General features: G+C 55.6%; 1 protein-coding gene across 2 annotated transcripts in view; it reads right to left on the bottom strand.

Annotated features, from left to right (window-relative positions):
- Nucleotides 1–514: 514 nt before the first annotated feature.
- NUP188 (nucleoporin 188) overlaps nt 515–13,161 on the bottom strand; it is a 49,584-nt gene continuing 36,937 nt past the window's right edge. For both annotated transcript variants that reach the window (XM_082695870.1, XM_082695871.1), the window contains exons 26-44: nt 11,726–11,932; nt 11,462–11,631; nt 10,223–10,292; nt 9,756–9,823; nt 9,132–9,327; nt 7,147–7,224; nt 6,954–7,039; nt 6,587–6,732; nt 5,785–5,966; nt 4,503–4,703; nt 4,214–4,306; nt 3,623–3,781; nt 3,286–3,423; nt 2,424–2,498; nt 2,111–2,344; nt 1,865–1,996; nt 1,516–1,589; nt 1,251–1,380; nt 515–1,115 (exon numbers count right to left, since the gene is read on the bottom strand). In XM_082695870.1, coding sequence (XP_082551996.1) covers nt 939–1,115; nt 1,251–1,380; nt 1,516–1,589; nt 1,865–1,996; nt 2,111–2,344; nt 2,424–2,498; nt 3,286–3,423; nt 3,623–3,781; nt 4,214–4,306; nt 4,503–4,703; nt 5,785–5,966; nt 6,587–6,732; nt 6,954–7,039; nt 7,147–7,224; nt 9,132–9,327; nt 9,756–9,823; nt 10,223–10,292; nt 11,462–11,631; nt 11,726–11,932 — 2,616 coding nt within the window. In that variant the 3' untranslated portion in view covers nt 515–938. The remainder of the gene's footprint in view (nt 1,116–1,250; nt 1,381–1,515; nt 1,590–1,864; nt 1,997–2,110; nt 2,345–2,423; nt 2,499–3,285; nt 3,424–3,622; nt 3,782–4,213; nt 4,307–4,502; nt 4,704–5,784; nt 5,967–6,586; nt 6,733–6,953; nt 7,040–7,146; nt 7,225–9,131; nt 9,328–9,755; nt 9,824–10,222; nt 10,293–11,461; nt 11,632–11,725; nt 11,933–13,161) is intronic.

Here is a 13,161-nt window from a genome sequence, read left to right as displayed (position 1 = left end):
GGGCCGAGCGGAGCGGACAGTACCGTGCGTGAGGGTTTCAGCTGCCGACCTGTGGCCGGTCTGCGTGTGCTCAGGCCGTCCTCACAGATGAGGGAAGAGAACAGAGTCACCTCCTCGAGCTTCCATAACGGGCAAGTGGCCGCGCAGGGACTCTAGCCCAGGTCAGTCTGGTTCTAGAAACTTCAGGTGAAGGCCCCTCACCAGGCCCTGCTCTCTGGTGAGGAGGTCCTGCTCCCAAGGAGGGGCGGGAGGGAGGCCCGGGCGCGGAGCTGTACACAGGACTGGGACTTCAGGAGAGGCCACAGCCATGAGCAGCTGGGCCGGCAAATGCAGTGTGGTAGGGGCGAGGGGACGAGAGCTGCGCGAGCCAGGGAGGGGAGAGCTCGTGCCCACCTGCGCAGCAAATACTCTGCTTTCCCCAAACCTCCGCTCCACTCCTGGGCACCTGGCCGAGAAGGACGTGCTTAGCGCCGAGAGCTTGATGCTCACCCCCAGGTCCTGAAGACACCACCCATTTATCTATAAAGTCTTTTAATATTTGTATAAATAGACCACAGTATTACCAAAAACTGCAAGAACAGAGCATGGAAAACATCTTCAGACCCGGGCACACAGCCTCTCCCGGCCACACGGGACGCCGGCTCCCGGCCTCCGCTGGGCGGGGCGCGGTGCAGTGGGAATGCCGGAGGGAAGGAGCATACCCCTGCGACATTTTGGACTTGAGGGCGCAAGTGCAGCCGACTCGTGGCTCCCACCTGGCTGTGGACCTCTTGATCTATTATAAAAATAATGCCAGTGGGTGGGCGGCTGGAGTCGGGGCTGCGGGCAGGAGAAAGGTGCTGCTCTCAGTCCCACGCGGGCCGTCGGTCCGGCCGGCAGCACCCCTGCTGCCCGGGGCGCCACGCAGGCTGGCGGGGGGGGGGGGGCAGGCCGCTGCCCTATCTTTGCACGTGCCGCACAAAGGCCTGCACTAGCTGGATCAGAGGCTCCTGGCTCTCCGGGCTGGCCTTGGAGAGAGAGGTGGACTTGCCCTGAGGTGAGGGGAGAACGCCTGCAGCAGGGGAGCTGGGCGCCCCCCGGCGGAAGTAGCGGGAGAGGCTGGAGAGCAGCGTGCTCTACGAGAGAAAGGTACTAGGTGAGGCCCAGAGCCCTGGGCCCTTGGCCGGCCTTGGGAGGTGGGGGGCCGGGTGGGACCCCACAGGCTCGTCCCCATCAGCCGCCCCCTGCTCGTCCGAGCCCGCTGTCCGTACCAACTCCGAGCTGAGCTCCTGCTTCATCCGCTGTTTGTCCCGGGGATGCACAGCTGGGTCCCTAAGGTAGCGCACGGCCTGGGAGATGAGCAGGTAGAAGCAGTTCTCCATGGTGAACATCAGCAGGGACCTGCGGAGAGGGCGGGGCGGCTCTGGTGCGGGGAGCCAAGCTGGCCGGCAGGAGGCACAGCACCGAGCCAACAGGAAGGCTGACCCACGGGGGCCCTGACCCCAGCTCGAATTCTAGAAGGAGGGCTTTTCTTACTTCAGCGTCCTGGTCCCTTCCGCCTGGGTGCTGAGCCCCACAGCCTGGGTGAGGGGCTCCTTTTTCTTGTCCAGCTGGAGGAAGAGAAATGGGGTAAAAAAATAAGAAGGTAACAGTAACAGGTGGGACTCCCTGTGAGCCTCCTACCCGAGGCCGTGCACGGAGCAGCTGCCCGCTACCTCACTCGGGCCTCACGATAGCCCTCCTGGGGAGGCTCTCGCACACTCAGTCGGGAAGAGGAACAGGCTCGGGAGGGCTGAGAACGTGCTCGAGGCCACAGTTAGGCGGCGGGAGACCAGGAGGAAGACGGGAATGTTGAGGGGCCTGAGTGTGACAGCCCCCAGCTTACCTCTCCAAGCATGTTGAGGGCCACATTCACCGTAGCCAGAAGGGTCCCGAAGGAGGGGGCCACTTCAGAGTCAAAGGTGGGAGTGGTAAAGCTCAGGGCAAAGAGGAAGTTGTATTCAGCAAGGTCCAGGGACTGCAAAGCAAGACAGGAGTGATGTGGAGCTCCGCGAGGGCCCCAGGGCATAGGGGAGCCTCAGTAGCTCACCGCGGGCACTCGGGGCGGCCCGGCACTTGGGCAGGCCAGTACCTGATCCAGCAGGATCTGGCAGACATCTGGGGTGAAGTGGCGCAAGGCCGCCAGGGTCCTGCTAAGGATCTTGAGGAGCCCGTACTGGACTGTGTGTAAGGCTCGCTGCTCCGATGCCTCTGTGTCCGCCGCAGGCTGCTTGGAGGAGGAGCAGGAGGGGGGCGTGGGAGCAGCAGCAGGCAGTCGCTGAACTCGGGGGGCAACAGCCGAGGGAATGCCATCCCCATTTTTGTTCTGAGGGAGACAAGAAATGGAGGTGGAGTCCCGAGACACCGGGCCGCGGCCCCGCAGGCAGCCAGGTTACCCTGCTCACCTGTAAGCAGTGCTGCAGCATCTTGCGGCTGTGCAGGAGGGACGTGCAGGCCTGGCACAGGTAGCCCAGGCTCACCTGCAGGGGATGCAGGGCCAAGGCGGGGCTTGGGGGGCGCTCAGCAGCAGCCCAACCGAGCGGGACCCCCAGAGCTCCCCCCAAGCCCCGAGTCCTCCATCCCTGAGCTCCCACGGGGCTCACCTCCCATGTTCTCGGGCTGCAGATGTTAGCGCCGCTAAGGACGCCTGCCTACGAACTAGGGCAAGAGGGGCCGGGGAGGTTTCCCTGGGACCTAGCTCAAGGCCTAGCACATACGACGGGTCCTAAGTAAAGAAGGGAGATGGGGAGGGGCTCCCGGGTGCCTGTCCGTAGGACACGTGGCTCTTGACCTTGGGGTTGTAAGCTCGAGCCCCACGTTGGGTATGGATATTGCTTAAACTCTTTTTAAAAAAGAAAGACGATAGGGATCATTTTCCCATTTTACAGACGAAAATGGCTCAGAGACCCTGAAGTGACCTAACCAAGGTCAGAAAAATGAGACACCTATCTCTATCTGACTCTGGGACCCATTCTTTCCCTACCTCCCTTACCTCCGACCCTGCTGGCCCATCCCTAAGGGATATGAACCAACATCTCCAGCTGAGCCCAAGTTCTTAAGCTACAAGGCTGTCCTTTACTACGGACAGAAAGCGTCCACCTCAGAGAAAGCTACATAAGGAAAGCAAAGCCTGTATTCGCTGGGCAAAAGGCCCACGTTCCAGGAACAGGCCTGCAGTTCACCAGAAGGGCGCCAGAAGGGCCCACCCCAACCACACACAAACACGTCCCCAGACTCCGACCCGAGGAACCCTGTCCAGGGCCCCACCTGGACATCCCGCAGCAGCTGAGGCAGGTGGAAGTGCCATTCCTTCATGAAGTTGGAGAGCTGCAGAATGAAGCCCACTGTGTGGTCGGCCTCCTCCAAGCAGGCCAGACTCTGCACGGTCCTCACTGCGCTGAGGCACTGGGAGGGAAGACCGGAGGACGGGCTCAATCAGGGACCTGACCCACCTGCTCTTCCCTTCAGGACCGCTCCTGAGCCCACAAACGCAGAGGCGATGGCACAATGGGTACCTTGGCTTAGAAGTTTCTGGATGGTCCAGAATGGCCCAGACCCCCCATTACCCTCAGCCCCCACCCGTATGACGTCGGCAGCCCCTCACCTGTAAGGTCCGCTCCTGGTGAACCCCCACGAAGTCCAGGGCCTCGGTCAGGAAGTTGTAGCGCAGAGTTTTGAGAAGCCGCTCCATCAAAGACATGGAGAGGCGGTAGACCCCCGGCCAAGAGGGGGCATCCACGGACTTCCGAGAGGTGCTCGGGGTCTAAGACACAAAGAGCAGACAAGACCAGGACACACACCGATGTATCCAGCTGAGGAGCGCAGCATGGCCTCCTCACAACACAGCAGTGAAGGCAGCCAGGCTGCTTGGAGGAAAAAAATCCGGAACGGCCACGGCCACGGCCTGGTGGCCAGCAGGGCCTGAGGGGTCCCAGGCCCATTGTTACATGGCCAGAGCACTCGGCGGAGATTTAAAAATCCTGGGTTCTAGACTCAGGTCAGCCACTAACTACCTATGTGAGCTTCTCATGCTAGGAAATGGGGCGGGGACGGGGAGGAGGCCACACCATTGGGTATCACATGAGCCTCTGAAGAGCGGTTTCCTGGGTGAGTAGGAGATCAAAGACAGGGAGGCTTTTCCGCTGCAGCCACAGTCCGGCGGCAGCCCTGGCCCCCGGCGGGTCCCGGCACTCACCTGCACCGTCCCATTTGAGCTAAGTTGGTACACGCTCAGTAAGGGCAGACAAATGCTCTGGGTGATGCCAGCTCCAGCCACTGCTGTGGCTCCCTGAGAGGGAAAGGATAGGAATGAGCTGGGACTTCCCCAGCCCCATCACTCCTGGGACCTGTCCCCTGCAGCCACCCTGCCCAGCGGCAGCTGGCACTCTCGGGCAGACCAGAGCTTCTGGGACCATCACAAGCAGGGTTGGAAGCCGCGCAGCACAAGCGAGAGGCTCCCCTCTGCCCGCGGGCTTGCGTCCTACCTGCTGAGTGCGAGCCAGCGTGAGGAGCAGGTGCAGCGAGGCCTCGGTGAAATGCAGGTTCTGCTTCATGCGCAGGCTCACCTCCAGAGTGGTCAAGAGGGTGGGCAGGATGGGGAGCCTGCGGGTCACCTGGAGCCACGAGTCACCATCCTCGTCCACCTCACACAGCTCCTTGGCCAGGTGCAGGCCCAGGACACACACCTGCCAGCGCCCAGGGGCAGAGATGGGCAAGAGTGAAAAACGCAGCGCAGGGGGAGGAGGAGGACAGGCGGCCCTCACACACGACTCCAAGTGAGCCCGACTCGAACGACCCAAGGTCTCTCCTGACCCTCTCAGGGCACAATGACTCCATCCTTGCTAATAAGCCACCTGCCAGCGACAGTTCTTGACTCTTCTGTCCAATTACCAAACTTGCTGATTCTCACCTGCTCGCTACACCCACCTCTGCCCCTCTCGCCACACTACTGCACCCACCGCCCAGGTGGTCTTCCTCCACCCTCCCAGGCCCTCCCAAGTGGAGTTTTCACACGAGTGGGTCTTTAAGCTTATTTTTCACCATAACGACCCAGTAATAAATACTTTCTACACCTCTCCCTGTATACACATGCTGGTGTATTTTCCTTCCCTTCCAACCTGCAAAGCACACTGAACTTTCTTTACGCGTTATCCTACTTCATTAAAAAAATACTAATTGTAACCAAATGAGCTCAGTTTGAGACCCACTACAGTGAATCAGGACGCGGTTTAGAAAATGTTCAATAGCGCATCCAGCGTGACCCTCCCAAAGCCCAGCTCTTCCTCGCTTAACTCAAGTCCTTTCCTCATTCACTTGGAATCCAGATTAAAGATGCTGCTAAAGCCGCTGACCATCCCGCCCCCCACACTCCAGCTTCACCCCAGCCTCTCCTCCGGGCACCAGGAGACTCAGACCATGGCTCACCAGCCCTGTTCTCGCTCCCAAATCCTCCCTGCTCCCGTGCCTGCCTGGCTCTACCAACGCTTTAAGTCATGGCTGAAAGGGTGGTTTCTTGCTGAGTCCCTAGGTTAGGTGAGAACCCCAAGGTGTGGGTTCTCCTGGCATTTCTTCCGTGCGGATTTGCCACGATTGAATCCCCATGTCTCCAAGTCGGATCTGCTTTGTCAATGTCCTCCACCAGGCTGCAAACTCCAAGGGCAGTGACTACATGTCTCGTTCACTAACCGCCCCAGGGCCTGGCACCAAGCAGGCAGTTTGCTGGATGTGCGAGGGCAGGACACACTACTCCCCAGGGCGCTCCCTCACCCCGTCACGCTGGTCCTTGTGCCGCGGCCGCGAGCAGTCATCAGTCTCCATGCTGTCCTTGTCCTCTGTGGCACCGCCTGATGCCAGACTATGGCGGGTCTGGTCAAAGAGCGCAATCACCTCTTCTTGGAGGGTCTCACAGACGTTTAGCACCAGCTGGGAGTACTGGGGGACGTCACTCACTGCAGAGCACAGGCAGGGAGGGACACGGTCATGCTCACGTCAACTCTCAGGGAACACCAAACGTTCCCTCCCCAGATGGGCAGAGAGAAGGTACAGTGCTGAGAGGAGGGAATCTGCCAGGGCTGGGGGGATAAGAAGGGAGAGGAAGAATTTTTTTATTTTTTAAAGACAAGCAGGCTCCCCGCCGAGCAGAGTGCCTGACGCAGGGCTCGATCTCAGGACCCCAAGATCATGAACCGAGCTGAAGGCAGAGGCCTAACCCACTGGGCCACCCAGACACCCCAAGAATTTTTTTTTCTATAGATTTCGTTTATTTCGAGAGAGAGAGTGCACAAGCAGGGGGAGCAGCAGAGGGAGAGGAGAAGCAGACTCCCCGCTGAGCAGGGAGCCTGATGCAGGACTCGATTCCAGGACCCCAGGAGCATAACTCGAGCGAAAGGCAAACACTTAACTGACTGAGCCACCCAGGGATCCCCCCCAAAATTTTCTTGACATGTGTTCTAAGACTGTCAGCTCAAACCACACAGCAGAAACGTCTGGCTCAAAACCGGACGAAGCCCCACCAGGCCAGCTGCCAGTGGGGTGGGAAGCCCGCTGTCCCCACTCCGCTGCCCCTCACCTCTCATCTCCTTCATCTGCAACACTGTGATGAACGCGGAGAACACCTTGGCCTTGGTCTTCTCCATGAGCTGTTGGTCTGCCTGTAGCACTCCTTCTAGAATCTCCGTCAAGGGCCCAAGGATTTCATCCACAGACCCTAACTCTCTAGAAACAGTAAGGGGCGGAGAGGGTAGGACAACACACCCCACATGAGACCACAAAATGCCCCCGCTTCATCTCAGGAGGCACACCGGGCCCCCTGCCTTGCCCCCATCTGCTTGCTAGGTCAGTCCCATTCCCGGTGATGGGAAGCGAGCCCGTTCCACACCCATGTTCTCCCCCTCGGGAAAGTGAAGGCTCAGTGGAGAGGAGCGGGCAGGGCTCACCTCTTCCACTGCCGGAGGAGGATGAGCAGCAGGGTGCACAGCATGGAGCCCAGGCGGAGGCAGTTCACGGAGGCCGGGACCAGGAGCTGGGGGCGGGGAAAGGGGGCGGACAGCAGATGCGTCAGAAGTTGGGCTTCCTGCAAGCTGACACCTTTTCCCTGGAAGAAATGTGGAATCTCCCAGACACACTTACTAAGGCTTTGGTCCCATCGAGCACGTCAAGAAAGAGCTGGCGGCGTACCGCCGAGTCTGTCAGGTGCATGACCTCCGCCTACAAAGGAACAGGAGAAACAGGGCACTGGGGAAAATATTCCAGACTCTAGGAGCCAGGAAACGTAGGGTCTTCCATCAGGCAATTAGTCACTGTTAAGTGACAGTCTTCCTAATTAATTGTCTCCCTGCTGTCAACCCTGAGATGTGGTCAAAACCGGGTCAGCTTCGCCTCCTCCTCCTCCTGACAATGTCTTCTGCTCAGACCCTTCAAAGGCTCCCTTCCCAGTGCTCTGGAAATACAAGAGGCCAAGAGGCCCCTGGGAATCTGGTCCAGAGGATTCTGGTAGCACTGCCGCTTGTGCTTGCCCCCTTTCAGCCCCCCTGACCCCCTCCTGCCATTTGAACACAGCACACCAGGCTCTTTTCCGCTCAGGCCCCTTGCACATGTGGTACCATCTGCCGAGACGACTACTCCCCACGTGCTCTCTGCCCGGAGAGCGCCTTTGTACATTCAGGCCTCGGACTGGACATGGCCTCCTTGGAGAGGGACTCTCTCACGGCTCCTTTCCTGCTCCAGTGCTCACAACCCTAGCATCCTGATGATCTGCTTCTTCGTGTCACAACCTCAACACAGATTTCTTTGGGAATTAGTTTACAATTTGCCTCCCTCGTGGGCCACTCTCCCCTAGATCAAAAACCTTATCTGCCTTCTTCACTGCTGTATCCCCGGATGCCTGACACATGGTGACCATTCCATTTATATCTGTTAAATGAGTAAGGGGATGGTCCATATCCCAGACTCAATCAGACTGTTCTCCTAAGAAGAAAGAGGGTGGGAGGATTTTTGGAGCTACAGTTCAGGACCTGTTGCCTATCCTGTCCTGCCTGGGAACACAGGTAAGAAAACTGTCACAACTTCTGGTGGTAATGATGATCACTGGACTTATTGTGGGAATCCTTTCATGGTGTATAAAAATACTGAATCATTCTGATGTCCGCTTGAACCTAACAGAATATTATTTGTCACTTACGCTTCAATTAAAAAAAAAAAAAAAAAAGAGCTGCTGTCCAGCTAGGGCCTTAAGGCAGGTGACATACAGGCTCCCCACGTGGGACTCGAGCATTCCCCAAAGACCACCTTGCCCTCTGCTGTGTCTGCAATCTCTGGGGCTGCAACCACAGTGACACAGCAATGTCCCCAGGTCATGGGCAGTCTGGCACAGGGAACAAGTCACTCAGGGAAGATGTATGGTTAAGAGTATGCTTGGAACAAGGGACATGCATCAAGCCCAAATTATTCATGAAGTCAAGATATCTATCTGGATTCCCCAGAGAAGAACAGTTCAACACTAAGTCCCCACTGCACAACACGACCAGGTGAAACCACATACACGCGCGCGCGCGTGCGCGCGCACAAAGAAAAAACACAGACTCTTCTCAAAAGCTAGCTCTCTCTCTCTAAAAACCAACTCTCAGACATAGAACATAGACAATGTCTCTGTTCTTTTTCTGAGACCAAGAAATGCAGTTTCTAGAAGCAATGAAAACAAACTGCTCCCTAGAGAGGGTGCTGCGGCAGCTGTCCCAGCTGCCTGCTGACCAGTCCACGAATATTTACCCAGCTCAGGGCACACACCCGAACAGGTGACGCGACACGTGCAGGAGAAGCAGATGCAGGAAGGGAGCCCCTGAGACCCATCCAGGGCCTCAATGGCAGCTCCCGGAGGCTTTTATGAGTGTTGCAAGAGATTTTAAAACACTTCTCTTTCTCTTCCAGGTCCCTAGTTGTCTCCAACACCCTGAAGAGCCCACAGAAGGCCCGGTCTGCGGGCCCACAACTGTTAGGTTTCAGCTCTCAGGGAAGATCCCTGGTTCATCCTCCATCCCCGGGGGCTGTCTCTGTCAGGCATCCTGGCACACGGTTGCTAGGATACCCAGGCGAAAACCACTCCGAGAGGCTCTTACGTGGCTGGTGGCAATGATGAGCAGCATTCTCCAGGCGGAGACCAGCATCTGATACTCCACCAGGGAGGTGCAGCCGCTGCCCTCCGTGTCAGCTGTGTGAGCCGCTAGTGACTTGACGTATCCCGACCAGTAGGCAAAGCGCTTCTCGCTGGAAAATTTCTTAAGCGTATCTTTTAATGACTGATCTAATGAGCCCCTAGGTGTCAAGAAAAAACAAAGCCTACAGTTAGGCGTTGAAAGCGGACGGAAATGTGACGGGCACAGACCCTTGTCGAGGCAGAGAAAGCAACCTCACTTGGGCTTAAAGGCAGACGGCTCCGGTCACCTCCACTGTGTGGGGCTCCTACTTCGTGCTCAACATAATGGGTTAGGTTGAGGCCTTTTCCAGGATTCCTCCTCCATAAAATCCCAGGCACATGGAGTTTGCTTCACAATAACTCTCTCTGACAATCATAAATGCCATCAATAGACTGGCCAGGGACACAACTCAGCGGCCCTCCACCAATGGCTCCAAACCAGCTCTCTCCTCTGCCTTGGCTCAAAAAGCCATGCCCCCTTGGCAGGCCACTGCGCAACCCCTCACCCAAACCTTAAATTAAAATCTTGAAAGGGGAAAGGACTCACTTAACTACATAGTATATCTCCAGGCAAATTATCTTCATGATGAGGGCACAGGTTTCCAGGACACTGGGCTGTGGAGTGAAGACCAGATTAGACACCAATCATGAGGAGAACCTCTGCCCTGGTGTCCCCTTCAATGGAACAGAACAGGGACCTGACACTTGGGAAACAAGGAAGCCCAATCTCTATCAGATATGAACGGCACCCACGATGGCAGGTCTGCAGGGTCTCCAAGCAAGTGGAGAAGACCACGGACGGAGCCATCACCGCAGGGCCGGGCATGCCACGTTCCTTCCCAGCAGATGGCAAAGGGAGAGGAAGCAAGCACGTCTCTGAGAAAGAAGCCTCCAGTGAAGACAACACTCCCGTTGCTTACTGAGGGGATGTATCGTTTCCTAGCCCGCGGTCTCGCCGCCCAGCCTGCCCTCCCGCGGACTCTCCACCCTGTCCCACCCTTCACCCTGGCTTACCTCAGAGGTTTCTGAGGGAGGAGAAAGCGTTCCAAACAGCGGACTGGTTAAATTCTCCCAAAACTTGGGTCTGAAAAGAAAACACATTTGGAAATCTTACTTTCTCTGACGCAAGCCTTCCTGAAGTTCTGTCCCCCGCCCCAGCTGGTTCCTTGTCCATCCTGTACCCTGTACCCGTCTCAGTCCTAACATGTGTTTCATGGGTCAGCTGCTCCTACATAAATGAAACAGGTTCCAAAGATAAAAATTATGTTTTCCTGTTAAAAACACAATTGTGGGGCGCCTGGGTGGCTCAGTGGGTTAAGCCACTGCCTTCGGCTCAGGTCATGATCTCAGGGTCCTGGGATTGAGTCCCGCATCGGGCTCTCTGCTCGGCAGGGAGCCTGCTTCCTTCTCTCTCTCTCTGCCTGCCTCTCAGTGTACTTGTAATTTCTCTCTGTCAAATAAATAAATACAATCTTAAAAAAATAAAAAAATAAAATAAAAACACAATTGTATGCATATTCTAGAGTTGACCAATAAAAATTCTCATGGGGCACTGGGTGGCTCAGTCATTAAGCATCTGCCTTCAGCTCAGGTCATGATCCAAGCGTCCTGGGATCGAGCCCCGCATCAGGCTTCCTGCTCAGCGGGAAGCCTGCTTCTCCCTCTCCCACTCCCCTGCTTGTGTTCCCTCTCTTGCTGTCTCTCTCTCTATGAAATAAATAAATAAAACCTTTCAAATAAATAAATACATACATAAAAGTAAATAAAAACTCTCGTGATTTGTGCCACCATACATTTTCCTCAGTCCCACAAAGAGTGGGGAGGGAATAAGGACATGGGACTCCTGCGGTCAGCCTTCTGAACGTCCCTTCCCTTTCTGCAAATAGGGTCCTGGAGAACAGGGGTTTCATTCAGTTCAAGGGCCCAAGGAAGCCACTCTCATCTGCAGCTACTGGTACCAAGAACAAGGGATTGTGACGGGGTTAGCAAAAGGGAAGAACATACAAGGCAGGAAAAGGAAGGTGCCCTAAGACAACCCCATCTCTGCCTTCGGGTGAACAGGACACCTGCTGGCAGCGGCAACAGCAGAGAACGGCGCCGAGTCAGGCTCCCGCACACCAAACCAGGCTCTGAGCACAGACTATGCGTCTGCCAAGTGAGCTGTCACAACAAACCTCAAAAGTATAAACCACTGTTATTCCCATTTTGCAGACATAAGCCTTGGAAGGCAATCCCCCCCAGAGTCAGACTCACTTGGTTCTGAGGACCAGCATGGCACTGTCCCGCCGGTCCTGCCACAGGGCGTGCAGGAAGGCAATGGCTGCCCGATGCAGTAGGGGCGGACACCAGTAGCGGTCCTGCTGCTGGGAATCAATCAGATCCAGCACCGCGTGGAGGCAGCTCCACGTGCCAAGGCTGAATTCCTGCAAGAGGGCCAAGCCACAGTTCAGCCCCTCAGCCGCCACCCAGCAGCGCACCCACCCCCTCCCCCAGCTTCCTCCCAGGCACCCGGCTCACCTTGGAGCCGTCACTGCCATCCTTCACCTCCAGGTTCAGAAATAGTTCAATGAGGCCTGGCTGAGTCTCTACCGCAACCGTGAGGAACTCCAGAATCATGACTTTGATGCGCATGTCCTCAATCTTGCTCTGCAGCCGGGTCAGGAAGGCATCTCGAATGGCAGCTGCATCGTTGCCCAGGCAGGCGTATACGGACATCGGGGCCACCTGGCGGACACCAAACACACAAACGTAGGGCTCTACATTCAGAAAAACCTCCACGGGCTCCTGCAAAACGTACTGGAGAACTTGTAGAAAATGTGTGGAAAGGGAAACACCCAGATGTATAGCTCTAGGTTAGAAGGGACGTTGCGTCAAACTACAGTACAAAAGGCCCACCAATTGGGACGCCTGGGTGGCTCAGTTGGTTAAGCGGCTGCCTTTGGCTCGGGTCATGATCCCAGCGTCCTGGGATCGAGTCCCACATCAGGTTCCTTGCTCGGCGGGGAGCCTGCTTCTCCCTCTGCCTCTGCTACCACTCTGCCTGCCTGTGCTCGCGCGCATGCGCTCTCTCTCTCTGGCAAATAAATTAAAAAAAAAAAAAAAAATCTTAAAAAAAAAAAAGGCCCACCAATTCATGGAAGAAAAAGTAATCAACATAAAAATATGCATGACCTCTCTCATGGTTAAAAATATGCAAGGTATAAAAATGAGATGTTACCAATTTGCCTATTCAATTAGCAAAGATTGAAAAAACTCATGGGGCCATTGTGGCAGGGATACAGGACTTAGCATTAGTACAAACTGTTGGAGCACCAGGCTGGCTCAGCAGGTAGAGTGTGAGACTCCTGATCTTGGTGCGGTGGGTTCAAGCCCCATGATGGGTGTGGAGATAAGGTTTAAAAAAAAAAAAAAAAAAAAAAAAAAAGGCATAAACTGTTACCATCCTTTTTGGAGGATAATTCAGAAATACCTAAAAAAGTTAAAATGTTCACTAATACCTAATTTTAAGGAACTGAAAACAGAAGTTAATGGAACTCTAGGGATAAAAGTCCTGCAGCACTGCCTGTAATAGTGAAAGACAAAAAAATAGCCCCAATCAGTTAGGGTGCATCCATGCTGGGGCACGCCACGCAAGCATCAGAGACAATGAAGCAGCCTAAATGTGCCCACACGGAAAGACTGCAAGATCTGGTGTTCCGTGAAGAAAGCTAGGCATACAACAGCATGAATGGGGCCCTTCTACTTTTGTAAAGAATAAAAGAACACACCAAACGTCCTTTAAACACAGATAAAAAGAACTGTGCCAGGGTGGCTCAGTCCGTTGAGCAACTTGACTCTTGGTTTCGGCTCAGGTCAGGGTTATGAGACTGAACCCCGCATTGGGGTCCCCACTTGGGCATGAAACCTGCTTAAGATTCTCTCTCTGCCTCTTCTCCCTCTCTCTCTTTTTTTTT

Source organism: Mustela nivalis (genome assembly GCF_964662115.1).
Source record: "Mustela nivalis genome assembly, chromosome: 13".
NCBI lineage: Eukaryota > Metazoa > Chordata > Mammalia > Carnivora > Mustelidae > Mustela > Mustela nivalis.
Note: the sequence above shows the minus strand (reverse complement) of the source record. Positions and strands in the feature narration are given on the sequence as shown.